Here is a 21,978-nt window from a genome sequence, read left to right on the forward strand (position 1 = left end):
CTCGCTGCCCCACCATCGTCCATTAATTTTTTTTGATGTGGGTCGCTCACGGTGCTTGACAAACTCAAGCGTTGTACCTTTGCAAATTCGCTCCCAGTCAACCAGGACCCGAATGACAATTCCGATGTCAACGTGGCGCTTCCAAGCCAATCGGGAAACCCTCGGTGAGACGTGGTCAAGGCTGACGAGATCGACCAATGATGGAAGGGGTGACAACTCTGCGGGCCCGGCTCGCTTAAAGAGACGTGAAAGCTGATTGGAGGATTTGTTTTTTAACGCAATCGCTATCCCACTCCCAGTATCGATTGAGTCGCGGGCGAGTCGCTGATAATTCCGGTATCTTCTCTCAATCCCTGATAAAACTGGTAAGTCTGATCGTTTCTTTTGATTAACTGAGAATATTTCAAACTTTTCTCGCAAAGGTCTGGAGTTTAAATAACTTTTCTGAAGTTTTGGCCAAAGTTTGCAAAGTCACGTTAACATTTGTATTCAACGCCTGAAACTCGTTTTGCTCAATGGGATGGGGATGGGGATGGGGGGGGTTCTTCTTGCAAAGTCGATGCAGTTGCCAGTTGCAGTTGGATACTTAAAGATGCAGTTCTTGGTCGTGCTCGGTTTGGTGAAAATCCTGACGACCGCTCCGGGGGAGAGGAACATTCTCAGAATCCCCCCCCCCCCCCAAGTAAAGATTTGTGTTATTTTCACAGCACCCAGGTGAGAATTTGCAAAAAAAAACCCCACTCGTCAAAGGCTTTCCACTAAATTAATAATATGGGGTTATTTTTAAAACAAATAAAATAGCAAACGGTTGTTGCAATAAACCTAGGAGTTGATCAACCGGTTTCTTCGGGACAGTTACCTTAATTTGTATTGCAAACCAATTCGCCACCTTCCTTTGGGTTCAAACAACTGGCAATGGATTCTGAAGTGCTTTCCATGGTCTGGAGTTGATGTTGCAGGGAGAGCAATCCTCGTTGATGTTGCAGGGAGAGCGATCGTCGTTGATGTTGCAGGGAGAGCGATCGTCGTTGATGTTGCAGGGAGAGCGATCGTCGTTGATGTTGCAGGGAGAGCGATCGTCGTTGATGTTGCAGGGAGAGCGATCGTCGTTGATGTTGCAGGGAGAGCGATCGTCGTTGATGTTGCAGGGAGAGCGATCGTCGTTGATGTTGCAGGGAGAGCGATCGTCGTTGATGTTGCAGGGAGAGCGATCGTCGTTGATGTTGCAGGGAGAGCGATCGTCGTTGATGTTGCAGGGAGAGCGATCGTCGTTGATGTTGCAGGGAGAGCGATCGTCGTTGATGTTGCAGGGAGAGCGATCGTCGTTGATGTTGCAGGGAGAGCGATCGTCGTTGATGTTGCAGGGAGAGCGATCGTCGTTGATGTTGCAGGGAGAGCGATCGTCGTTGATGTTGCAGGGAGAGCGATCGTCGTTGATGTTGCAGGGAGAGCGATCGTCGTTGATGTTGCAGGGAGAGCGATCCTCGCTGTCCACCTTGTGTGGCATGTTCTTTTTCCATAAATCCTGGAAAAAGTGCTAATTCTTCTACGTTCCCTGATACGGATTTAATTGCATTTGTACCCCATGCCGTTTGAAATATTTAACTAATTGTATCTGTTGGTGGAAGGTCAAAGCCCCAGTACATGATATTTAATGGGGGCGGGCGGTGGTGGTGGATGCAAAAATTAATTAAAGGAGACAAAATCTAGTACTATTCATAATCGAGTTTTTGCCAAAAGAGAACTGGTTTAATTGATTCTGGGGGGGGGGGGGAGCAAACCTTGCAGAGAGGAGCAGGTTCAGAACCTGGAATTGAATGCAATGTCTTTAAAAGAACTAGATTTAGTGGTAGCATTTTTTTTATTTGAATTTGGAACCATCATTGTGTGGTTCAAGGGAAAGGTTTTGGAAGGGTTTTGGTATTGGTAAAGTTTGTAGAAAGGGAGGTGAATTTGACCAAGGGCTATTCACTCCAACGCCGTGCACTTACCCCTGCAGAGAGAATGAGGTGTCTCTGTCTCCTGGCCCTGCTGGCGACCTGTCTCTCCGTGGCTCTGTGCAAACCCACCTCGGAGAAGAAGGATCGGGTGCACCATTCCAAGGACCTGGGCGAACGGGAGCCCACCGAAGAGAAAGGATTTCAGTTTGATCACGAGGCCTTCCTGGGGAAAGAAGGAGCAAAGACCTTTGACCAACTTACCCCGGAGGAGAGCAAAGAGAGGCTGGGGTAGGTGGAATATCGCTGTCAATGGGCGCCCTGGCATCTTGCTTGCAATGCCCTCGTCCAGCCCTAATTTGACCCTGAATCAGTCCTGGTGCCCCTTTCAACTTCCCTTGCTGCACCTCTTACACTGACGCCCATTCCCCTAACACCGAGCTCTCCCCCCTACATTGCCCCTAGAACCCAATCCCCTAACACCGAGCTCTCCCCCTTACATTGCCCCGAGAACCCATTCCCCTACATTGCCCCGAGAACCCATTCCCCTACATTGCCCCGAGAACCCATTCCCCTACATTGCCCCGAGAACCCATTCCCCTACATTGCCCCGAGAACCCATTCCCCTACATTGCCCCGAGAACCCATTCCCCTACATTGCCCCGAGAACCCATTCCCCTACATTGCCCCGAGAACCCATTCCCCTACATTGCCCCGAGAACCCATTCCCCTACATTGCCCCGAGAACCCATTCCCCTACATTGCCCCGAGAACCCATTCCCCTACATTGCCCCGAGAACCCATTCCCCTACATTGCCCCGAGAACCCATTCCCCTACATTGCCCCGAGAACCCATTCCCCTACATTGCCCCGAGAACCCATTCCCCTACATTGCCCCGAGAACCCATTCCCCTACATTGCCCCGAGAACCCATTCCCCTACATTGCCCCGAGAACCCATTCCCCTACATTGCCCCGAGAACCCATTCCCCTACATTGCCCCGAGAACCCATTCCCCTACATTGCCCCGAGAACCCATTCCCCTACATTGCCCCGAGAACCCATTCCCCTACATTGCCCCGAGAACCCATTCCCCTACATTGCCCCGAGAACCCATTCCCCTACATTGCCCCGAGAACCCATTCCCCTACATTGCCCCGAGAACCCATTCCCCTACATTGCCCCGAGAACCCATTCCCCTACATTGCCCCGAGAACCCATTCCCCTACATTGCCCCGAGAACCCATTCCCCTACATTGCCCCGAGAACCCATTCCCCTACATTGCCCCGAGAACCCATTCCCCTACATTGCCCCGAGAACCCATTCCCCTACATTGCCCCGAGAACCCATTCCCCTACATTGCCCCGAGAACCCATTCCCCTACATTGCCCCGAGAACCCATTCCCCTACATTGCCCCGAGAACCCATTCCCCTACATTGCCCCGAGAACCCATTCCCCTACATTGCCCCGAGAACCCATTCCCCTACATTGCCCCGAGAACCCATTCCCCTACATTGCCCCGAGAACCCATTCCCCTACATTGCCCCGAGAACCCATTCCCCTACATTGCCCCGAGAACCCATTCCCCTACATTGCCCCGAGAACCCATTCCCCTACATTGCCCCGAGAACCCATTCCCCTACATTGCCCCGAGAACCCATTCCCCTACATTGCCCCGAGAACCCATTCCCCTACATTGCCCCGAGAACCCATTCCCCTACATTGCCCCGAGAACCCATTCCCCTACATTGCCCCGAGAACCCATTCCCCTACATTGCCCCGAGAACCCATTCCCCTACATTGCCCCGAGAACCCATTCCCCTACATTGCCCCGAGAACCCATTCCCCTACATTGCCCCGAGAACCCATTCCCCTACATTGCCCCGAGAACCCATTCCCCTACATTGCCCCGAGAACCCATTCCCCTACATTGCCCCGAGAACCCATTCCCCTACATTGCCCCGAGAACCCATTCCCCTACATTGCCCCGAGAACCCATTCCCCTACATTGCCCCGAGAACCCATTCCCCTACATTGCCCCGAGAACCCATTCCCCTACATTGCCCCGAGAACCCATTCCCCTACATTGCCCCGAGAACCCATTCCCCTACATTGCCCCGAGAACCCATTCCCCTACATTGCCCCGAGAACCCATTCCCCTACATTGCCCCGAGAACCCATTCCCCTACATTGCCCCGAGAACCCATTCCCCTACATTGCCCCGAGAACCCATTCCCCTACATTGCCCCGAGAACCCATTCCCCTACATTGCCCCGAGAACCCATTCCCCTACATTGCCCCGAGAACCCATTCCCCTACATTGCCCCGAGAACCCATTCCCCTACATTGCCCCGAGAACCCATTCCCCTACATTGCCCCGAGAACCCATTCCCCTACATTGCCCCGAGAACCCATTCCCCTACATTGCCCCGAGAACCCATTCCCCTACATTGCCCCGAGAACCCATTCCCCTACATTGCCCCGAGAACCCATTCCCCTACATTGCCCCGAGAACCCATTCCCCTACATTGCCCCGAGAACCCATTCCCCTACATTGCCCCGAGAACCCATTCCCCTACATTGCCCCGAGAACCCATTCCCCTACATTGCCCCGAGAACCCATTCCCCTAACACCGAGCTCTCCCCCCGACATTGCCCCGAGAACCCATTCCCCTCAGAGCTCTTTCCCCTACGTTGCCCCTGTAACACACTCCTTCCACTGAAACCCCATCTACATCTGTCCTGAATTCACCTGCTTGCTGTAGGTTTTCCTTGCACCATTTAGTAATAATTAATGACGATTTCATCGATATCAGAACCTCAGAAAACGCAAAGCTGGAGAAACTCAGCTGGTCAAAAACAGATAGATAGAGATATATATATGGTTATCTTTAAAGGACTCCGTTTGACCTGCTCAGCTTCTCCAGCATAGTGTCTGCAGATTTTCCTCTTTTACTTCCGAACATCAATATTTGTTTTTTTTTTAAATCGGATTAACGACCGTGTTCCCGATAAGATTTTGCCCACGCCCATTATTTCCATGTACAATCCAGTGGCTTTTTTGCATTTTGCAACCCCGTTGCTTGCTATCACTGATCTCCAGAATTGTGATTTTGCCATTTAAACAAAATGGGACGCTTCTATTCAAATGCCTGGTTTTTAAAAGCAGAAGGGTACATCCAGCTCCCTTATCGCTGTTATTTGGACGGAATTGCTGCTTCCTGCACACCCCCCTCCCCGAGCTGAGTTGGCAGTGAGACTCCACCCTTCCCACTCCCACCTCTCCCCCACTGGAATAGTTTCAGGAGCTGCACAGACGTGGCAGAGATCTTGAGCTGCCTCAAACCAGACTAGGCTATTGGTGCAGACAAGTCGGAACCAGCAATCTGTTACATGTTCCTCCTAAAATTTAAGACATGGGACAACATTTTCTTCAAAAGCTTTGCTTCTTAGAGGAAAAAAAAAGAGACCTTTAAACTGAACGCCAAGATAATTTCAGATGCATCACGTGGGAAGTTGGAGAAACATTAAATTTACTGAATTTGCCATGTTTAATCGCATAATGATGCTGGCACGTTGCATTAGTTCAACTGGCCTAAAAATATTTTGCTGCTAATTTTAATTTGTACTCAGCATCCGATGCCTCTCATGTAAAGGTTCCATTATTGTCACCTCATAAATACTACATTTAAAGAACCTCATGTATGTAACATTCTAACTTTGTGACGAAGAGAGTCACCATGTTGTCCAGCGCCCCTCTCAGAAATGAGGCCCAAGCGAGGAACAAACTCAACCCCTGGTTTACAAGGCCAGCACTCTAACCACTGAGCTTTCTGCCTCGGGTAGTGTCCAACAATAGTCGGCCAGCACTGATGGATTCCATTTGCCCTGATGCCGCTTTTCCATGGTCACAGTGTCCTGGTGAAACCTTTCACCGTGTTTGTCACCGACGGCACCCGGATCAGCCGGGAACAAGTGCAAATGCAGAAAATGAATTTTCAATTACATGTTGCACTTTGTGGTTGGTTATAAATACACGACAGGAAAATTTTAAAGTGATTTTCATGATCAGAAGCCAAAAATCCATAAAATACACCTGAAAGTTTTCAGGAAGAAAAATCTCCATTGTTCAGTGTTGTCTGGTGGGAGTTTTAAAAATCCTGTTGAATTTTCCTTGGATTGGGAGGTAGGTGTTTACAGACCCCGACTACACTGGTGGGGAATGAAAGTGCCACCAACATGGGTGGCATCTCCAATAGTCTTCCAAGTCAGATGCCTTGGAGTCGTCAGAGAACTGGCACTCGCACACCATTCCACCACCATCCCACCCCCCCCCCCAACTCAGAGTGGCTAATCAGCCCAGCAGGCATCATGTTCGGCACCAAACCTCGCTAGGCCCATCACCGGCCCTGACCTCCCATCCACTGAGGACATCTTGGTGAAGTGCTGCTTCAAGAAGGCAGCTAACATCACAAAGGACCCCGGTCGCCACTTCTTCTCGTTGCCGCCTTCGGGCAAAAGGTACAAGAGTCTGAGGTCCATCCCCTCTAGGTTCAAGAACCATTTGTTCCCAACAGCTATCAGGCTCTTGAACCCTCTCAAGATACCCTCATCATAAACTACACAGGAGCCACCTAAAATTGAGTCTACACTATTCAAACTCTTCTTTGCACTAACTGCAAATATGAATATTTATATATATTTTCTGTCTCTATACTATTGTAATAAAACACAATGCTGGAGAAACTCAGCAAGTTGCAAAGATAAGGATACATAACCAGTATTTTGGGCATTAGCCCTTCATCAAGGATTGTAGTTGGGGAATCTTGTGTACTTGCAAGAATGTCGTGACACCTGACATTTTTCCATACCTTGATGAAGGCTGAAGCCGGCAACATTGGTAATGTATCTTTTTCTTTGCTATGCAGGTATACCCTGCTTTATGAATACTCGAATTACAAAAATTTGCTTTTACGAAGAAAGCAGTGTTCACTTTTACGAAAGGATTCTAATAGGTTTTCACTTTTACCCAAAATAGCCTCCAATAGTAGTGCATAGACTTTGTGCCATTTCATCTTACAAAAGGTTTCGTAGGAACGCTCTAGTTCCATAAAGCAGGGTATACCGTGTAAAGTGCACTGTTTGACCTGCTGAGTTTATCCAACGTCATGTTTTCATTTTTATGTTAACTTGTGCCATGTTTTTGGGAAGCGGGAGATCGGAGTGCCAATCCACAGGCAGAGCACATTGACAGCACCCTAGTCTGGGATTGATCCTGGGTCTCTGGAGCTGTGAGGCAGCAGTTTCGGCATCAGTATCCTCTGCTCCCCTCCTCTCACCTTCTGCCCATCTTTTTTTGCACTTTCCCTCCATCCCACAGGAAAATTGTTGACCGGATTGACCAGGATCAAGACGGATTGGTAACTGTTGACGAGCTGACTGCGTGGATCAAGCGGGCACAAAACCGATACATCGACGAGAACGTCAAGAGACACTGGAAGGACTATGACCTCAACCAGGATGGCAAGGTGTCCTGGGATGAGTACAAGAATACTACCTATGGATATTATATGGGTGAGGCGCCTGTGGCACCATTCAGCACTCCCCACCAGTCCGTGAGGTGTTGATGACAATGCAGCCACTACTGTGGTGCCAGTCAGCATCTGCAGAGCAAAATCCCAGAGTGTGTTAATGGTGTTTGTTAACTTCATGCTCCGCTCCTTATTTATTTAACTGAGCCCCATAGTCGCCTGTCTTCCCCTTTCCTGCTTAGAGAGGAAAATGGAACCCCCCCCCCCCCCCCCCCGACTCTGCCTCAGTTTTGGGGCGGGGGGAAAGAGTGGGAGAGGTTTCCCATCCAAAATCATTAACTGGTTTCTCTTCCCACAGATGCCTGCGTTCTCCCAACATTTTCCGCTCGTTTCCGACCCCAATGCCTACGGTTTTGATTTGTTTCCCTCAGGGCCGCCTTTCGGCCCAACTCTGGGAATGGTGCTTGCCCATTGATTTTAAACAAGAGGAATATAAATGCACCTGCCCATTGGGCCACAGATCTCCTGAGCGGGGGATGGGGGGGGTGGGTGGTAACCTGACCAAAGCTTTTCTGTCAGTGAGGTGGCCTGCTCGCTGCAGCAATGAGTGTGATCAGGGCCCAATGACGACAGCCAGGGAGAAGGCATTGGCATTGGTTGTTATTTTTTCCAGTGGATTTGTAGTGGTTAGCGCAATGCTGTTACACTGCCAGCACAATCTGTACATTTCTTCCCCCCCCCCCCCCCCCAACTGAGTCCTCCACCCTCCAAATATTTTTTTTTAATTGGCAGATAAAACTCTGATGTGGGTAGTCCAGACCTTGAGCCTACAGGGAAGGGATGGATTGAAGTCCTGGTAAACAAGAGAGGCTGCAGATGTTGGAAGAACTCAGCAGGTCAGGGAATGTCCACGGAAGGCAATAATCATTGATTGCCTTTCAGGGAGGCTACCTGAGTCCCTCCAGCATTTGGTGGGATTGACGCCCTGATCTTCAGCCTAGACTGTTATTGTACATGCGTGCGTAATAGTCGATAATGTGTAAAAGTCGGCCCCCCCCTTCCTATTTTTGGCCTCTGCCACCTGTCCCTCCGGAACTCCCAATGCTTTGACGCGCGTGGCTCTCGCCCAGGACCCATCTGAGTTCCCGATGCCCTGAACGCAGAGTTACAACCCAATCCTGGCTGCCCACCACCCATCAGGACTCCTGACACCTCGAACGATGCAGGTACTTACCACAGTCAAAACTAGTATGGGTGTCCCCTGTAAATATTGATCCACAAAAGTTGATTATTACATGCATACTACTTTTAACCGTGGTGAGATTGTACAATATTGCCCTCTGGTGACAGACATTTAGAAATGTAACTGGTTTCATTCCAGTTTGATGTGATTTTTTTTTTAATTTCCACTTGGATCAGATTTTTAACAATTGTATTTGCATTGAGCTTGAACCAGCAGTTGTAAAGTATCCTTAATCCCAATTATTTCAAAATTTAAAAATGGACAACTGATGTTCCCTGTCTCAAATTCTATTTGTGATTTAAGGTCATCACGCAAGCCTTCTTTTGTAAGCTTGAGGTTCACAGAAATTCTCCCCTTGTCCCAACTACCACCTCCCTCCAGTTCGCCTTTGAGGCCGCTGATGCGCATTGGGCCCTAGTTGGATCACCTTTTCCCTTGTCCTCTCCTCCCTTCCTGAGGCTATCCCCTTCCTCTCTTCAGGTCGACAACTCCCAGTTGCCTCCAGTTCTTGTTAAATGTTCCTCCTTGCATTTAATTGCCTAGCTCGTGTCTCCGAGCTCTGGAATTGCTACTCTAAACCTCTGTTTCTCCTGACATTTCTTCATCCCACCTCCTTGATCAAGCTCTGGTGTTGACCCCACTACCTTCCCATGTGGTTCTGCATCATTGAGAGCAGATGATCTAGGAGTGTTGCCAGTTCCAGCAGTAGAGATGGGAGAGTGAGCTTTTTCTCAGACATGCAGCACAGAAACAGGCCCTTTCGACCCATGACCCTATGCCACCTAATTGACTTACAATGACCCCCCTCCCGGAACGTTTTGAATACACAGCACAGTAACAGGTTCTTCTGACCCACGAGCCTGTGTACCAATTAACTTGCAAAGCCTGTCTGTTTTGGAGGGTGGTAGGAAACCAGAGCACCCCAAGGAAATTCTTGCAGACACTGGGAGAAGGTACAACTCCTTACAGACAGTGCAGTATTCAAACTTGCGTTGCTGGCGCTGCAGTATGTTTCTAAGTTTTCCTCTCCCCACAGATGCTGCTTGACCTGCTGAGCAATCTGAGTTTGCGTGGAGTTTTTTTTTAAACATTATTCCTGTTGGCCAGGTGAGGATTTCACAGATATCAGCGATGCTGAAGACAAGGCCAGCTACAGGAAGATGCTGAGACGTGATGAGAGGAGGTTCAGGAACGCAGACAAAGACGGTGACCTCATCGCCACACGAGAGGAGTTCACTGCCTTCCTTCACCCTGAGGAATTCGACTACATGAAGTCTGTTGTTGTGACAGTAAGGAAAAGGGAGGGGGGGGTGGTTTGGAGGGGAGGCGCTGGGTTCCAACCCTGGCCAAATGTTCTCAACCCTGGATGCTGAACATTGAGTATCGTCCAGGGGAATCCAATCTCCACACCTCCTGATCCAATCTCCACACATGTCCCAGCCATAGATCTATTCACGAATGGGCAAACCCTCTTCCAGACTGCAAGGATGAAGGATCCACCTAGAGTGGTTCTCAACCATTTTCCTTCCACTCACATCCCACTCTAAGTAATCCCTGTGCCATCGGTGCTCTGTGATTAGTAAGGGATTGCTTAAGGTGGGATGTGAGTGGGAAGGAAAGGTTGAAAATCGCTGCTCTGGACCTAATTGTTACTGAAATATTTGGCTTGAGAAAAATTGTCATTGGCCCATTTCCTTTGGAGTTATGAAACCATGCACATAACGAGTCAGTGAGGGATGATTAAAACAGTAGTTTTCAAATTTTTCCTTTCCACCAAATACGACCTTACTAATCACAGAGCACCTAAGGCAAGGGATTACTTAAAAGTGGTACGTGAGTGGAAGGAAAAAGGTTGAGAACCACTGACCTAGACTGTTTAACATACAGCATGGTCAGTCCATATTGGGAGATATTCAGTAACCTGGCCATTAGGTCAGTGTGAAACGTGTGCACCCTTCACAGGCTGGGGCCTATTAAATTTTTTTTAACTTGCACATGCTGGCCGAAAGCCCTGTAACCCATGCCACCCCATTACTGTACATTTTTGAACAGTGAGAGAATCCCACATAGACGTGGAAAGAACGTACAAACTCCTTACTGACAATGCCGGATCGGAACCTGGGTCACTGGCGTGTAAGTGTTGTGCTAACCATGCCTCCCAATCGTCATTGTGTACACCAGTCTACCATATGCCATAGGTGGTTAGTAAGGGATTCTTCTTCTTTGGCTTGGCTTCGCGGACGAAGATTTATGGAGGGGGTAAAAAAGTCCACGTCAGCTGCAGGCTCGTTTGTGGCTGACCAGTCCGATGCGGGACAGGCAGACACGATTGCAGCGGTTGCAAGGGAAAATTGGTTGGTTGGGGTTGGGTGTTGGGTTTTTCCTCCTTTGCCTTTTGTCAGTGAGGTGGGCTCTGCGGTCTTCTTCAAAGGAGGCTGCTGCCCGCCAAACTGTGAGGCGCCAAGATGCACGGTTTGAGGCGTTATCAGCCCACTGGCGGTGGTCAATGTGGCAGGCACCAAGAGATTTCTTTAGGCAGTCCTTGTACCTTTTCTTTGGTGCACCTCTGTCACGGTGGCCAGTGGAGAGCTCGCCATATAATACGATCTTGGGAAGGCGATGGTCCTCCATTCTGGAGACGTGACCCATCCAGCGCAGCTGGATCTTCAGCAGCGTGGACTCGATGCTGTCGACCTCTGCCATCTCGAGTACCTCGACGTTAGGGGTGTGAGCGCTCCAATGGATGTTGAGGATGGAGCGGAGACAACGCTGGTGGAAGCGTTCTAGGAGCCGTAGGTGGTGCCGGTAGAGGACCCATGATTCGGAGCCGAACAGGAGTGTGGGTATGACAACGGCTCTGTATACGCTTATCTTTGTGAGGTTTTTCAGTTGGTTGTTTTTCCAGACTCTTTTGTGTAGTCTTCCAAAGGCGCTATTTGCCTTGGCGAGTCTGTTGTCTATCTCATTGTCGATCCTTGCATCTGATGAAATGGTGCAGCCGAGATAGGTAAACTGGTTGACCGTTTTGAGTTTTGTGTGCCCGATGGAGATGTGGGGGGGCTGGTAGTCATGGTGGGGAGCTGGCTGATGGAGGACCTCAGTTTTCTTCAGGCTGACTTCCAGGCCAAACATTTTGGCAGTTTCCGCAAAGCAGGACGTCAAGCGCTGAAGAGCTGGCTCTGAATGGGCAACTAAAGCGGCATCATCTGCAAAGAGTAGTTCACGGACAAGTTTCTCTTGTGTCTTGGTGTGAGCTTGCAGGCGCCTCAGATTGAAGAGACTGCCATCCGTGCGGTACCGGATGTAAACAGCGTCTTCATTGTTGGGGTCTTTCATGGCTTGGTTCAGCATCATGCTGAAGAAGATTGAAAAGAGGGTTGGTGCGAGAACACAGCCTTGCTTCACGCCATTGTTAATGGAGAAGGGTTCAGAGAGCTCATTGCTGTATCTGACCCGACCTTGTTGGTTTTCGTGCAGTTGGATAATCATGTTGAGGAACTTTGGGGGACATCCGATGCGCTCTAGTATTTGCCAAAGCCCTTTCCTGCTCACGGTGTCGAAGGCTTTGGTGAGGTCAACAAAGGTGATGTAGAGTCCTTTGTTTTGTTCTCTGTGCAGAGATCAAAACAAAGGACTCTACACAGCTCCAAGAAAAGTAAGGGATTACTTAAGGTAGTATGTGAGTGGAGGGGGTTGGGGGGGGGAAGAAACTTGGGGAACTACTGATGTACACTGCAATCTAGAAGCAGCCAGCTATCTCAAATAATCGAGACCCAAAGTTGTTAACAGGAGGCACATTTGGAAGCCACTTGGCTCTGCATTTAATCAGGGCTGACCCCCTTCTCTTCCCCCACCCCCCCAACTTGTCCCCAATCTCTATGTTCTCAGCTCCAGTTTTCCACATCAAGGAAATTTGAATCTACTTTGATCAGATGGTGTGAGTGAAGAGTTTAACTTATTTTTCTGCAGGAAACCATTGAAGACATTGACAAAGATGGTGATGGCATGGTTGATCTGAAAGAATATATCGGTAAGTCTATAATTTTAACCCTTTAGACTCTGTGGCCCTGTTTGCAGAGACTACCAGCAAGCACATAGACTCCATGTCCCTGTTTTCCGGGACTGGTTTTATACCCAACCACCAGCTAGATTGTACTGTAGTTTATCCATGGACCACGTCTAGAGTATAAATTATGAAATGTTAAAAATGTGCAGAGTACAAAGGGTAAAACCTGTGAATATAATATTGGAGTCATTTTAGACTTTTTTTCCTATTAACTTTGCTCATTGATGGTGTGAATGGAGCAGGAAGTTCTCAAGAAATTGGTTATGTTATGAATGAATAAGGACACCCCCTCTATCACCCAGCACCATGTTTCACCCTGTGCCACAGGAAGAGTCTTCTCTAAACTAACCATCCTATGGTTGTGGGCTTAATGCTGGTGGAGAGTGGACTTTTAACTGGTTTGAAACTCCCCAGTGGGGAAACTGGTGTGCTTTTCAGAGAAATGGCCCAAATTCAGAACAGCTAGGATCCCGGTTACTTTGGACAATAGGTGACTGGGTAACGTCATCATTTTCAAATTAGTCACTGGCTTCGCTGTGAGTGATTTTTTTGAAAGCGGAGAACACACATTGTTATTTTTTGTGTTCTGTTTTGTGGAAGATAAAAGTGTGTTGCAATAGAGTAAAATCCATGATATCTGGCACCTACAGGGATTGGTAGATGACGAATAAACAAGATTTTCTGGTATTAAGAATAAACCGCTTAAAAGACAAAAATACTAGTCTCTTCCTGCACTGAACAAACTTCGCTTGCATGAATATATAAACCTTAAATTTATACATACAGGCATACATCATGGTAACAGGTTCTTTCGGCCCATGAGCCTGTACCGCCAAATTACACCAAATTGACCTACAACCCCCAGTATGTTTTGAATGGCTGATGGAAACAGAGCCCCCAGGGAAAACACAGACATGGAGAGAACATATAGACTTACAGGCAGCGCGGGATTTAAATCCCGATCGCTGGCGCTGTAATGCGTTTCGCAACAGCTACACTAAGAAGTATTTTCAGTCACATTCTTTCAAAACATTTAACCATCGCTGCATCTACAGGTTCCTCCCCCTCCATGGAGCCGTCGAACATTATAGATGTAACATTATAGATGTAACACCCCCACAAAAGTTTAAAGATAAACCCTCTGACCAAAGCACCTCTTACTAAGGAGACACTTTAATACAGTGGTTTTCAAACTTTTTTTCACCATTCACATTCCACCTTAAGTAATCTATTCCATAGGTGCTCTGTGATTAGTAAGGGATTATTTAAGGTAGTACAGCCACATGAACCTTTATCTGGACATCTAAAATCCGGAAAGCTCCAAAATCCGGCAAGTGGGGGGAGGCGGCCAAGGGACCGGCAGCTGGGGGAGGCGGCCAGGCGACTGGAAATGGGTGGGGGTGGAAATGGCAGCACAATTCAGGTGGACTTTCCGAAATCTGGAAAAATCTGAAATTTGGAACACCCAGTTCCCCCAAGGGTTCCGGATAAAGGATTGTTTACCTGTATGTGCGGGGAAAGAAAGTTTGGAAACTACTGTTTGAATTGTCCCGAATTGACTCGTTATGTACACAGTTTCAGAACTCCAAAGGAGGCCAATGACAATTTTTCCCAAGCAAAATATTTAAGTAACAAATTAAGTCCAGAGCAGTGGTTCTCAACCTTCCCGTCCCACTCACAAATCACCTTGAGTAATCCCTTACTAATCACAGAGCAACTGTGGCAGAGGGGATTACTTAAAGTGATTTGTGAATGGAAAGAAAATGTTTGAAAGCCACTGATTTAATAGAATCACTCCAACGGCGAGCGGCATCATCCTGGGCGACACCATTTTATTCAAAAACTTTATTCAAACAGCTGCTATGAGCAAAGCTCGACCAAGGCCCTCTGCTGGCTGAATATTCGCTGTCTTCTTCACCAAAGGTTTGTGTTACTTAAGAGAATGTTTACAATTTTAAACTTTTATTTAAATTTTTATTATTTCCCTCTTTTTCTTGCTAGTTGCTTAAGGTTGCTGGGTAGCAGGGGTTTACTGTAGTTCTATTTGCTGTAATTTGTTCAGATCCCTCACTTGGCAGATTGTTAAAAGAGCAAGGCCAGAAACCTTGTTTATTGGTTGATGCAAACTGGTGAGTTAATTGGCCCTTAACTGCATTCCTGCGACACCCCCCCCCCCCCCCCCCCCATTTCCAACAGGGGATATGTACACCCCGGAACAAGGGGAGCCGGAACCAGACTGGGTGAAGAATGAGCAGGAACAGTTCAAACAGTTCCGCGACATTAACAAGGATGGGAAGATGGACCACAAGGAGATTGAGCGATGGATCCTCCCTGGAGATTACGACCACGCCATATCAGAGGCCAAGCATCTGATCCACGAGTCTGATAAAAATGAGGTGAGATTTGGCCTTCTGGACCCTTGATGCTGGTAAAGATGTCACACCTCCCCACTCCCTCCTGCATCCTCTTGTTTTCTGTGTTTCCATCTGCCCTGTTGTGCCTGTGTCCCCTCAGAGCTGGTGCCAGACTATTTTGCACCCCAGGCCAGGCTGGGGGGATGGGGGTGCTGACCAGGTTGAGTGGTACCACTTCCTCCCTCCACCTTACCAGTCTAATGCCCGGGCTTGTAGTGTGTTAGTCCGAATCATGTAATTCATGATAGGAAGGTGCCGGAGCTCTCTCAACGGCACCCTTCTTAAGTAAGTGCCCTAGGCAGCTGCCTAATGGTAGTGCTGGTTCTGGTTCCACTGTGCATGGTGGGGGAGGGGGGCTGTGTTCCGCAGCACGCAGGTGCCTGTGGCCCCTCTGTTCGACCGCGCAAGAGTGCCTGTATGCCATTTCCTACCTGGGTTTTCACACATGGGTAATGGGCATCATTGTCTAGGCCAGCGTTCAATGGCCTTCAGGGGAAGGTGCTTCCACTGTTATAGAACTCTATTTTGGGGCGGGGCGGGGGGGGGTGGCTGGGGCGTGATCTCACTCCAAGCCAGCATGCTCAGAGTGGTGGTGGTGGTCCTTGGCAGAGAAGCTGATTGTGGGGCATTCCAGTGCACTAGATCTTCCTACATTCCTGCTCCATTCTGTCCATTTCATGCAATCTTCATCTTGATGCGAGCACCAGTCCCGCTTACATTCCCCTTTACGCTACCTGTTGTGAGTAAACTGCTCACTTGCGCACTCTTTCTGCACACACATACCCATATTTCCTTCCCTCATTCAAGGCCCTTTGTGGGAGAAGGAACGAGGGTGGAAACTGGTTTGCCTCACTGCAGAGCTGACACGTCGAGTGAACTGCTGGGCCTTCAGCGAGGCACTAATATTTGTTCAGACCTGCAGAGGAAACACTCCATGTCAATCACTCCCATCAGTCTCTGCAGGTTGAGCAGCATCTGTGGGGTGAGGATGGAGTGGATGACAAACAGATGGGAGGAGGGTGGGAAGAGGAGTTGGGAGTCGGTGGCAGACACAAATTGATCACCTGCCTCTTTGTCTCACCTCCACTCCACCTGTCTGCTCATCTTCACATGGACAGTACAGCACAGGATCAGCCCCTTCAGCTGGCAACATCTGTGCCGAACATGATGCCCAAGTTCATCACCCAATACTAGATCCATTATGACCCCTCCTCTAGTCGGCTGGTCTGCATACTGTCAGGGATCCTTCTTGGACACACCTAACAAATTCTGCCCCATCCATCCCTTGCAGTCAGGAGATGCCAGTCAGCATTAGGAAAGTCCTATGACAACAGCGTCACGCTACTCTCCCGCGATGCTGGGCATTGGCAGAATTGCGAGAGCATCGTACAGCATCCACTCTCACGATGCTGACTCAACCATGCTTGCAGTTTGTAGCAATCATGCAACTGAGTGCACTGCAAACAGCCCATAGAGTCCACTAAACGCCCTCTTCTGTCTCCTGCTTCCACTTTAGCGTCCTCACCATCAGCAATTAATTTTAGTTCAATGCTTCAGCATTCTTCATGCCCAGTGTGCTTTCAGCTGTGTACTATTTTTTTTTCCAGAGTGGAATAAAGGTATTCAAAATTTAATTATTTTAAAAATGGTAGGTGAGGAGCATCTGTACAGTGATTGTTCCCTTCCTATTTCTGACTTGCACCCTCACTGACTCAGTAGACTCTCCCTCTGCAGCACCCCGAAGGACCTTGACCCGAGTCATCGACAGCCCCTTTCCCCTTGCACAGATGAGGAGCTTCTCCGACAGGTTTATATAATTTCGCTCCAATTTCCACTTCCTGCAGTCTCTTGCGCCTCCCGTTAACCTTGTCTTATTTTGCGGTGTCTGTTCACAGGACAATAAACTGACAAAGCAGGAGATTATAAACAACTGGAATATGTTTGTTGGCAGCCAAGTGACCAATTATGGGGAGGACCTGACACGAAAGCACGACGAGCTCTGAGTCGCAAATCAATAATTCCAATCAATCCATCGGCACCGATCACAAAGAAATTGAATCAAAAGTTTGTTTTTTTTTTTTGCTAACCCAGGATGTGAATAATTTCAAATGTGATCAAAACCATTAATTGTATTCAATTTTCTATGTCCCTTTGACTAAGTGCCCTGTCCAGCCTAAGGCGAGTGGGTTTCAATGTCCTATTTGTGATGCATTTGATTGGCTCCTCTGTAACCAAGGAGATGGCCCAGAAATGGATCCTCATCTAATTAGTGGCGATATTGTAACTGGGGTAATTTATTCCTGATTTCTGGCATTCTTGATGACAGAGCCCCATCTAGCATCGAGTAGGATATACTGCAACCTCCAGGGATGGTGTTTTTTTTTCATGATCTTCTATCTCCCTTCAAAGGGCTTTTAATTTTAAAGGGAAATTTAATGCCTCGTCAGCAGATAGTCTGACTTGGGTCACCTCTTGCGCACAACCCTGTACAATCCCAAAAGTACTGATTCCACAGGAACTTGATGGGAAATGTTTCCTACCTGCCCCTAAGTAGGCTTCGCTGTCCTGGCGCCGGTCCAATCCACGTCAGACTCCACCGCCACTTAGCTGCGCTTTCTTCCCCCCCCACCCCCATTCCCAGCACCTGTGCCCGTGAGATTGAAGGTGGGAGGGAGTTGGAAGTCATCTGGTGGCACTGTCACTAAACATTTGCACCTCGATCAGAGTTGAGGTTCGACTTGCAGTGCTGAGAAACGGACCAGAAATATTAAAAGGTTTAACTTTTGGGACCAGGCAACAGGTTAGAAATCAGCCCTAATCAGAATTAGTTCCCCACTTCTGACAGACTTACAGTTCATCATTGTGCAGCTGAAGATACTCCCTTTACACATGACCAAATTCTGAACAGAATCTGTTCAGAATCTGTTACATTAACCCATTGCAATGAAGGGCACTGACAGACTCCAAACCACATTGGTTAATTCATAACACAAACCATTGTTAAGAGCTTTTGTAATTTGTTACCAAGAATCAGTTGTAATGTTTTTTTTTATTATTGCTAGTTGAATTGTTAGGATTGGTTTTTTTTTTTAAAAAAAGTCTGTGGCTTCTGCCATCCCACATGTCTAACTGAAGCCTTGATTCTCTGTCAGGATGGCAAACTCTCAAAAGAAGAATTCTTGGAGAACTACAACAGATTCGTAGGAAGTATAATGACAGATTACGGAGACATGATGGTCAAACATGATGAGTTTTAGTCAACACGTCATTATTGTGTTTTTTGCACTTTTAATTTTGCATCCTCCATTGCTTTGTGTCAAAGATTAAACGAGGGGGAGGGGGGGGGACTTTGATTTGGTTTTCTGCTTGAATATAATTCTTTCATGGGAGAGAGCCGAACACTACAATTTGTTCTATCCAGGACCCTTTATGGCCCAGTCTCTTGCCTTTCTCTTCCAATTGGAAAGCAGATGAATGAGGTGAACATTTCACCTGTTGCTTTCCAACTGTAAGGAAAAAGAATTCCTTGTTCTGGTATAGGGGCCAAACTACGTCACCAGCATCAATTTTAAAATGATCTTGTGTGAGTGCAAGCCTCATGCAGTGGGATAGGGCCTGATCAGTAGAAACGTGCAGATAGGCTACAATCCTGACTCTCCGTGCCCCTCCCAGAAAGTTCAAGAAGCAAACTGTACAACCACGTGATTTGGTTACAGGTTCCCCTTCATTGTATGCAATTACATTTCTATTAAAGCTCTCACGCACCATCAACCTATAGTTTTGATCAAGTATTATTATGCAGAGGTTGCTTATTCAGTATTCACTAGTATTACGCGTGCAATATCCAATCTCCCAGTAGATTACCACCCAGCCTTTATTTTTGACCATTAATATGAACTCAAGTCTGTGGTAATTTTTTTTTTTAAAACTTGCTCACCACTGGTCTAGTCTGTCAACCAAAGCTCTGCCAAACCAACCCGGGTTCAGTTTGCAGTGTGATGCCACAAAAACCAACTGCTCCCCTTCCAGCACCCAAATCAAGCTCATAGAAGGGAGATCCTCCTTTTTCCCCCCACCCCATCAAAAACCACTTCAGTTACCCCTCATTTGCTGGCACCGACCAGGCAGCTGCTGTATCAACCCGGGTTTGATCCTGGCCTCGGGTGCTGTCTGCAACCACGTGGTTCTTTCCCACATTCAGCCTGCACTGCGGTAGGAACTGTTCTAATGGATGGGTGATGCAATGGGGTGCAGACTCACTGGGCTTAAACACTTGCTCAATAACCTTTTTACTCTCAAATTTCAACAGACCCTACAGCATATCTGGGGAACTTGGAGATGGTGGATGATTAAATTATCCAAAGATGGGGTTTTCAACTCCGCTTCACAGGACCCTCTCCATACACAGTGAGCTGCTGCTTTACTGAAATTGTCCCAGATAAGCAGTTCATGCCCTTGCCCCACTACCTGCTGATAGCACAGAAGCAATTCTGAGATAGGCTGGGTGGTAGAACATCCCCAATCTGGAAAACTGCCTGTCTATGAAACACCAAATCCACATCACTTCAAGAATACAGGGCTGTATTCCCTTATCCAAGGGATTAAAATGTCTATACATCATATGGATAAGGCATATCTACTGGTACCTGGAGGGTCATTGAATTAACCTATTTTTAGGTGTGATTACAGTTCCCTCAGAAGGAAATCCAGATCCTTCACCTGTCTAGCTGCCCTCTACCATGGCTGTGTCATCCAAGGGCAATGAGAAAAGGGTAGTAAATGCCAACCATGTCAGTGATCTACCCATCCTGTGAATGAATAAAGGGTTCCCCTCACACAGCAGCAAGGTCCTGTTAGCTTCCAATGAGAGATGGCAACACATTTCCCAGCCCTGAGGAATCATAAGCGATCACTGAACTCGTCCCTTGCCTAGTGAATGAATGCAGTTGCACGAGAGATCAGGTGGGGTGACATTTGGAGAAAGATCTCGATTGAATTATGGCAAAGTTAATATTACTGGGTCTGTACCCAGTGCGGTTCAGCATCTAACAAGGGGGCGGGGGGGGGGGCGCAGAATGCCGGACAGATCTGAACCCCACGGGTTTACAAAGTTTGCATGGCCTTGCTCATTACTGCTGGATTCTTTTGGTTACAAGATGAACGTAGAGGGTGTCGTGCTGTGTTTGTGGCTCTGTGCCTTTGATGAGAAACCTCAACTTGCCAATAAATCTTTAATATAACACTTGTGTTCTGTCTGTCCTTTTCACAGTAAGATCACCCACCCCTCTTTTCAACCACATGTCATTAAATTGCTTGTGTGCAGGCTGTTGGGATTGCTACGAAGATGCTCCCTTTCTACTCCATACACGGAGTTTCAGGTTTTATATTGCCCTCTACCACGGTAACCCCATACCCAGTTATCTCATCCAATGATCAGCAATGTCATGGGAATTAAATCAGCTTTCCCCTCCAAAATAGGGGAAAATCACTAACCATTGGATATAGTAAAAACACAATCCTGGAGAAACTCAGCAGGTCAAACCGTGTACTTTATGGAGCAAAGATACACAACGTTTAGGTTTTGGCACCTCATCAAGGACACTGTTCTGAGTTTTTTTCCACTCTGCAGACTTTCATGTTTTACAACCATTGGACACAGGATTTAAGTTTGTGGATGATGGTGAGAGAGATTTAATAGGAGTCTAGTGGAAACTTTTTTTTTTACACCAAGGGTGGTGAGTGTATGGAACAGGCGGTCAGAGAAGATGACTAAGACAGGCATTGCAACTGTGAGATGAAACTCGAAAGTCTGCAGATGCTGTTAACGAAATGCTGGAGGAACTCATTCGGACAGGCACTTGGATAGGATGGGTTTAGAGGGATATGGGTGAGGCCTCCACCTCTGACAATGCAGCACTCCCTTAATCTAGATGTCTGTGGTCAAAGGAGTAAGAACCAACAGAGTCAGTGTCGGCGTTATTGTCAGGCAGAGCAAGAACACCCCATTCAGTTTGGGAAACAAGGGTGGGGGGGCAGGGCGGGGTTTGCTCAAACTAAATTGAGCAGAAATATCAGGTGCCAGGAGGGCAAAGTAAAGCTCAGATGTGAAGCACTAAAAGGCACCAGGTTTCAAGAACATTATTGGCACAACTCATTAAAACTGGTGGCTTCAGGATGACAATGGGGAGGCTCTGTAGAAGGAGTAAAACACGAAAATCTGCTGACACCGTGATTGAAGTAAAAACAATGCTGGAGAAACTCAGCAAGTCAAACTGTCCTTTACGCAGTAAAGGTACATAACAAAAGTTTCGAGCTTGAGCCCGGAGTTTCTCCAGCATTGTGTTTTTACTTCAATCACAGTGTGGAGGGTTCCTCGCAGGAACCTAGTTGGAAGCCACCACATCTGCCAATCAAGGTTAAGCCCACCCACAGGTGAGCACACACCTTGCCATTGACTCCTCTGAAAGAAAATACATCTCCCTTAACCACCTGCCTATTTTGGGCATGCCTGAGCCAGCTGTGGTATAAAGCCCAACGCGTGGAACAGCTGGGTCTCTTCCCCCCACCAACCCCTTCCCGGAAACGTTGCCATGAGCAACGCTGGAGAGTCATTTACAAGAAGTCCGCGGTAAAGGGGGGGGTTTATGGTGCATGCTGACGATCACTAGTGTGCCTGTGTCACGAGAATCACTAAATGCTGCACCTGCCCCAGGTCGAGGGATAGAAGGTACCATTTGCTGAGACTTTTCATTTAATTGTTCGCAATTAGTAGCGAGTGTTAGTTGC

General features: G+C 47.8%; 1 protein-coding gene across 2 annotated transcripts; it reads left to right on the forward strand.

The window, feature by feature from the left end:
- The first annotated feature begins 118 nt into the window (after positions 1–118).
- Positions 119–20,432, forward strand: rcn3 (reticulocalbin 3, EF-hand calcium binding domain). Of its 2 annotated transcripts, none has more exons than XM_069909126.1 (7): positions 119–365; positions 2,000–2,228; positions 7,319–7,512; positions 9,820–10,001; positions 12,682–12,742; positions 14,975–15,174; positions 17,088–18,338. In XM_069909126.1, the coding sequence occupies exons 2-7, from the start codon at positions 2,005–2,007 to the stop codon at positions 17,193–17,195; spliced, it is 969 nt and encodes a 322-aa protein (XP_069765227.1). In that variant the 5' UTR covers positions 119–365; positions 2,000–2,004; the 3' UTR covers positions 17,196–18,338. The 2 variants fall into 2 exon arrangements, with proteins under 2 accessions (XP_069765227.1, XP_069765228.1); XM_069909127.1 differs by lacking the exon at positions 17,088–18,338 and adding an exon at positions 18,345–20,432 and having other exon boundaries at positions 141–365.
- The last annotated feature ends 1,546 nt before the right edge of the window (positions 20,433–21,978 follow it).

The sequence above is a fragment of the Narcine bancroftii genome, chromosome 13 (assembly GCF_036971445.1).
Source record: "Narcine bancroftii isolate sNarBan1 chromosome 13, sNarBan1.hap1, whole genome shotgun sequence".
Classification (NCBI taxonomy): domain Eukaryota; kingdom Metazoa; phylum Chordata; class Chondrichthyes; order Torpediniformes; family Narcinidae; genus Narcine; species Narcine bancroftii.

Bases quoted from the DNA above. Each gene is read 5' to 3' on its own strand.
- rcn3 (XM_069909126.1), top strand. From the start codon at position 2,005: ATGAGGTGTCTCTGTCTCCTGGCCCTGCTGGCGACCTGTCTCTCCGTG. The intron at 2,229-7,318 runs GTAGGTGGAATA...TCCATCCCACAG, and splicing joins GAGAGCAAAGAGAGGCTGGG to GAAAATTGTTGACCGGATTG. The intron at 12,743-14,974 runs GTAAGTCTATAA...CATTTCCAACAG, and splicing joins TGATCTGAAAGAATATATCG to GGGATATGTACACCCCGGAA.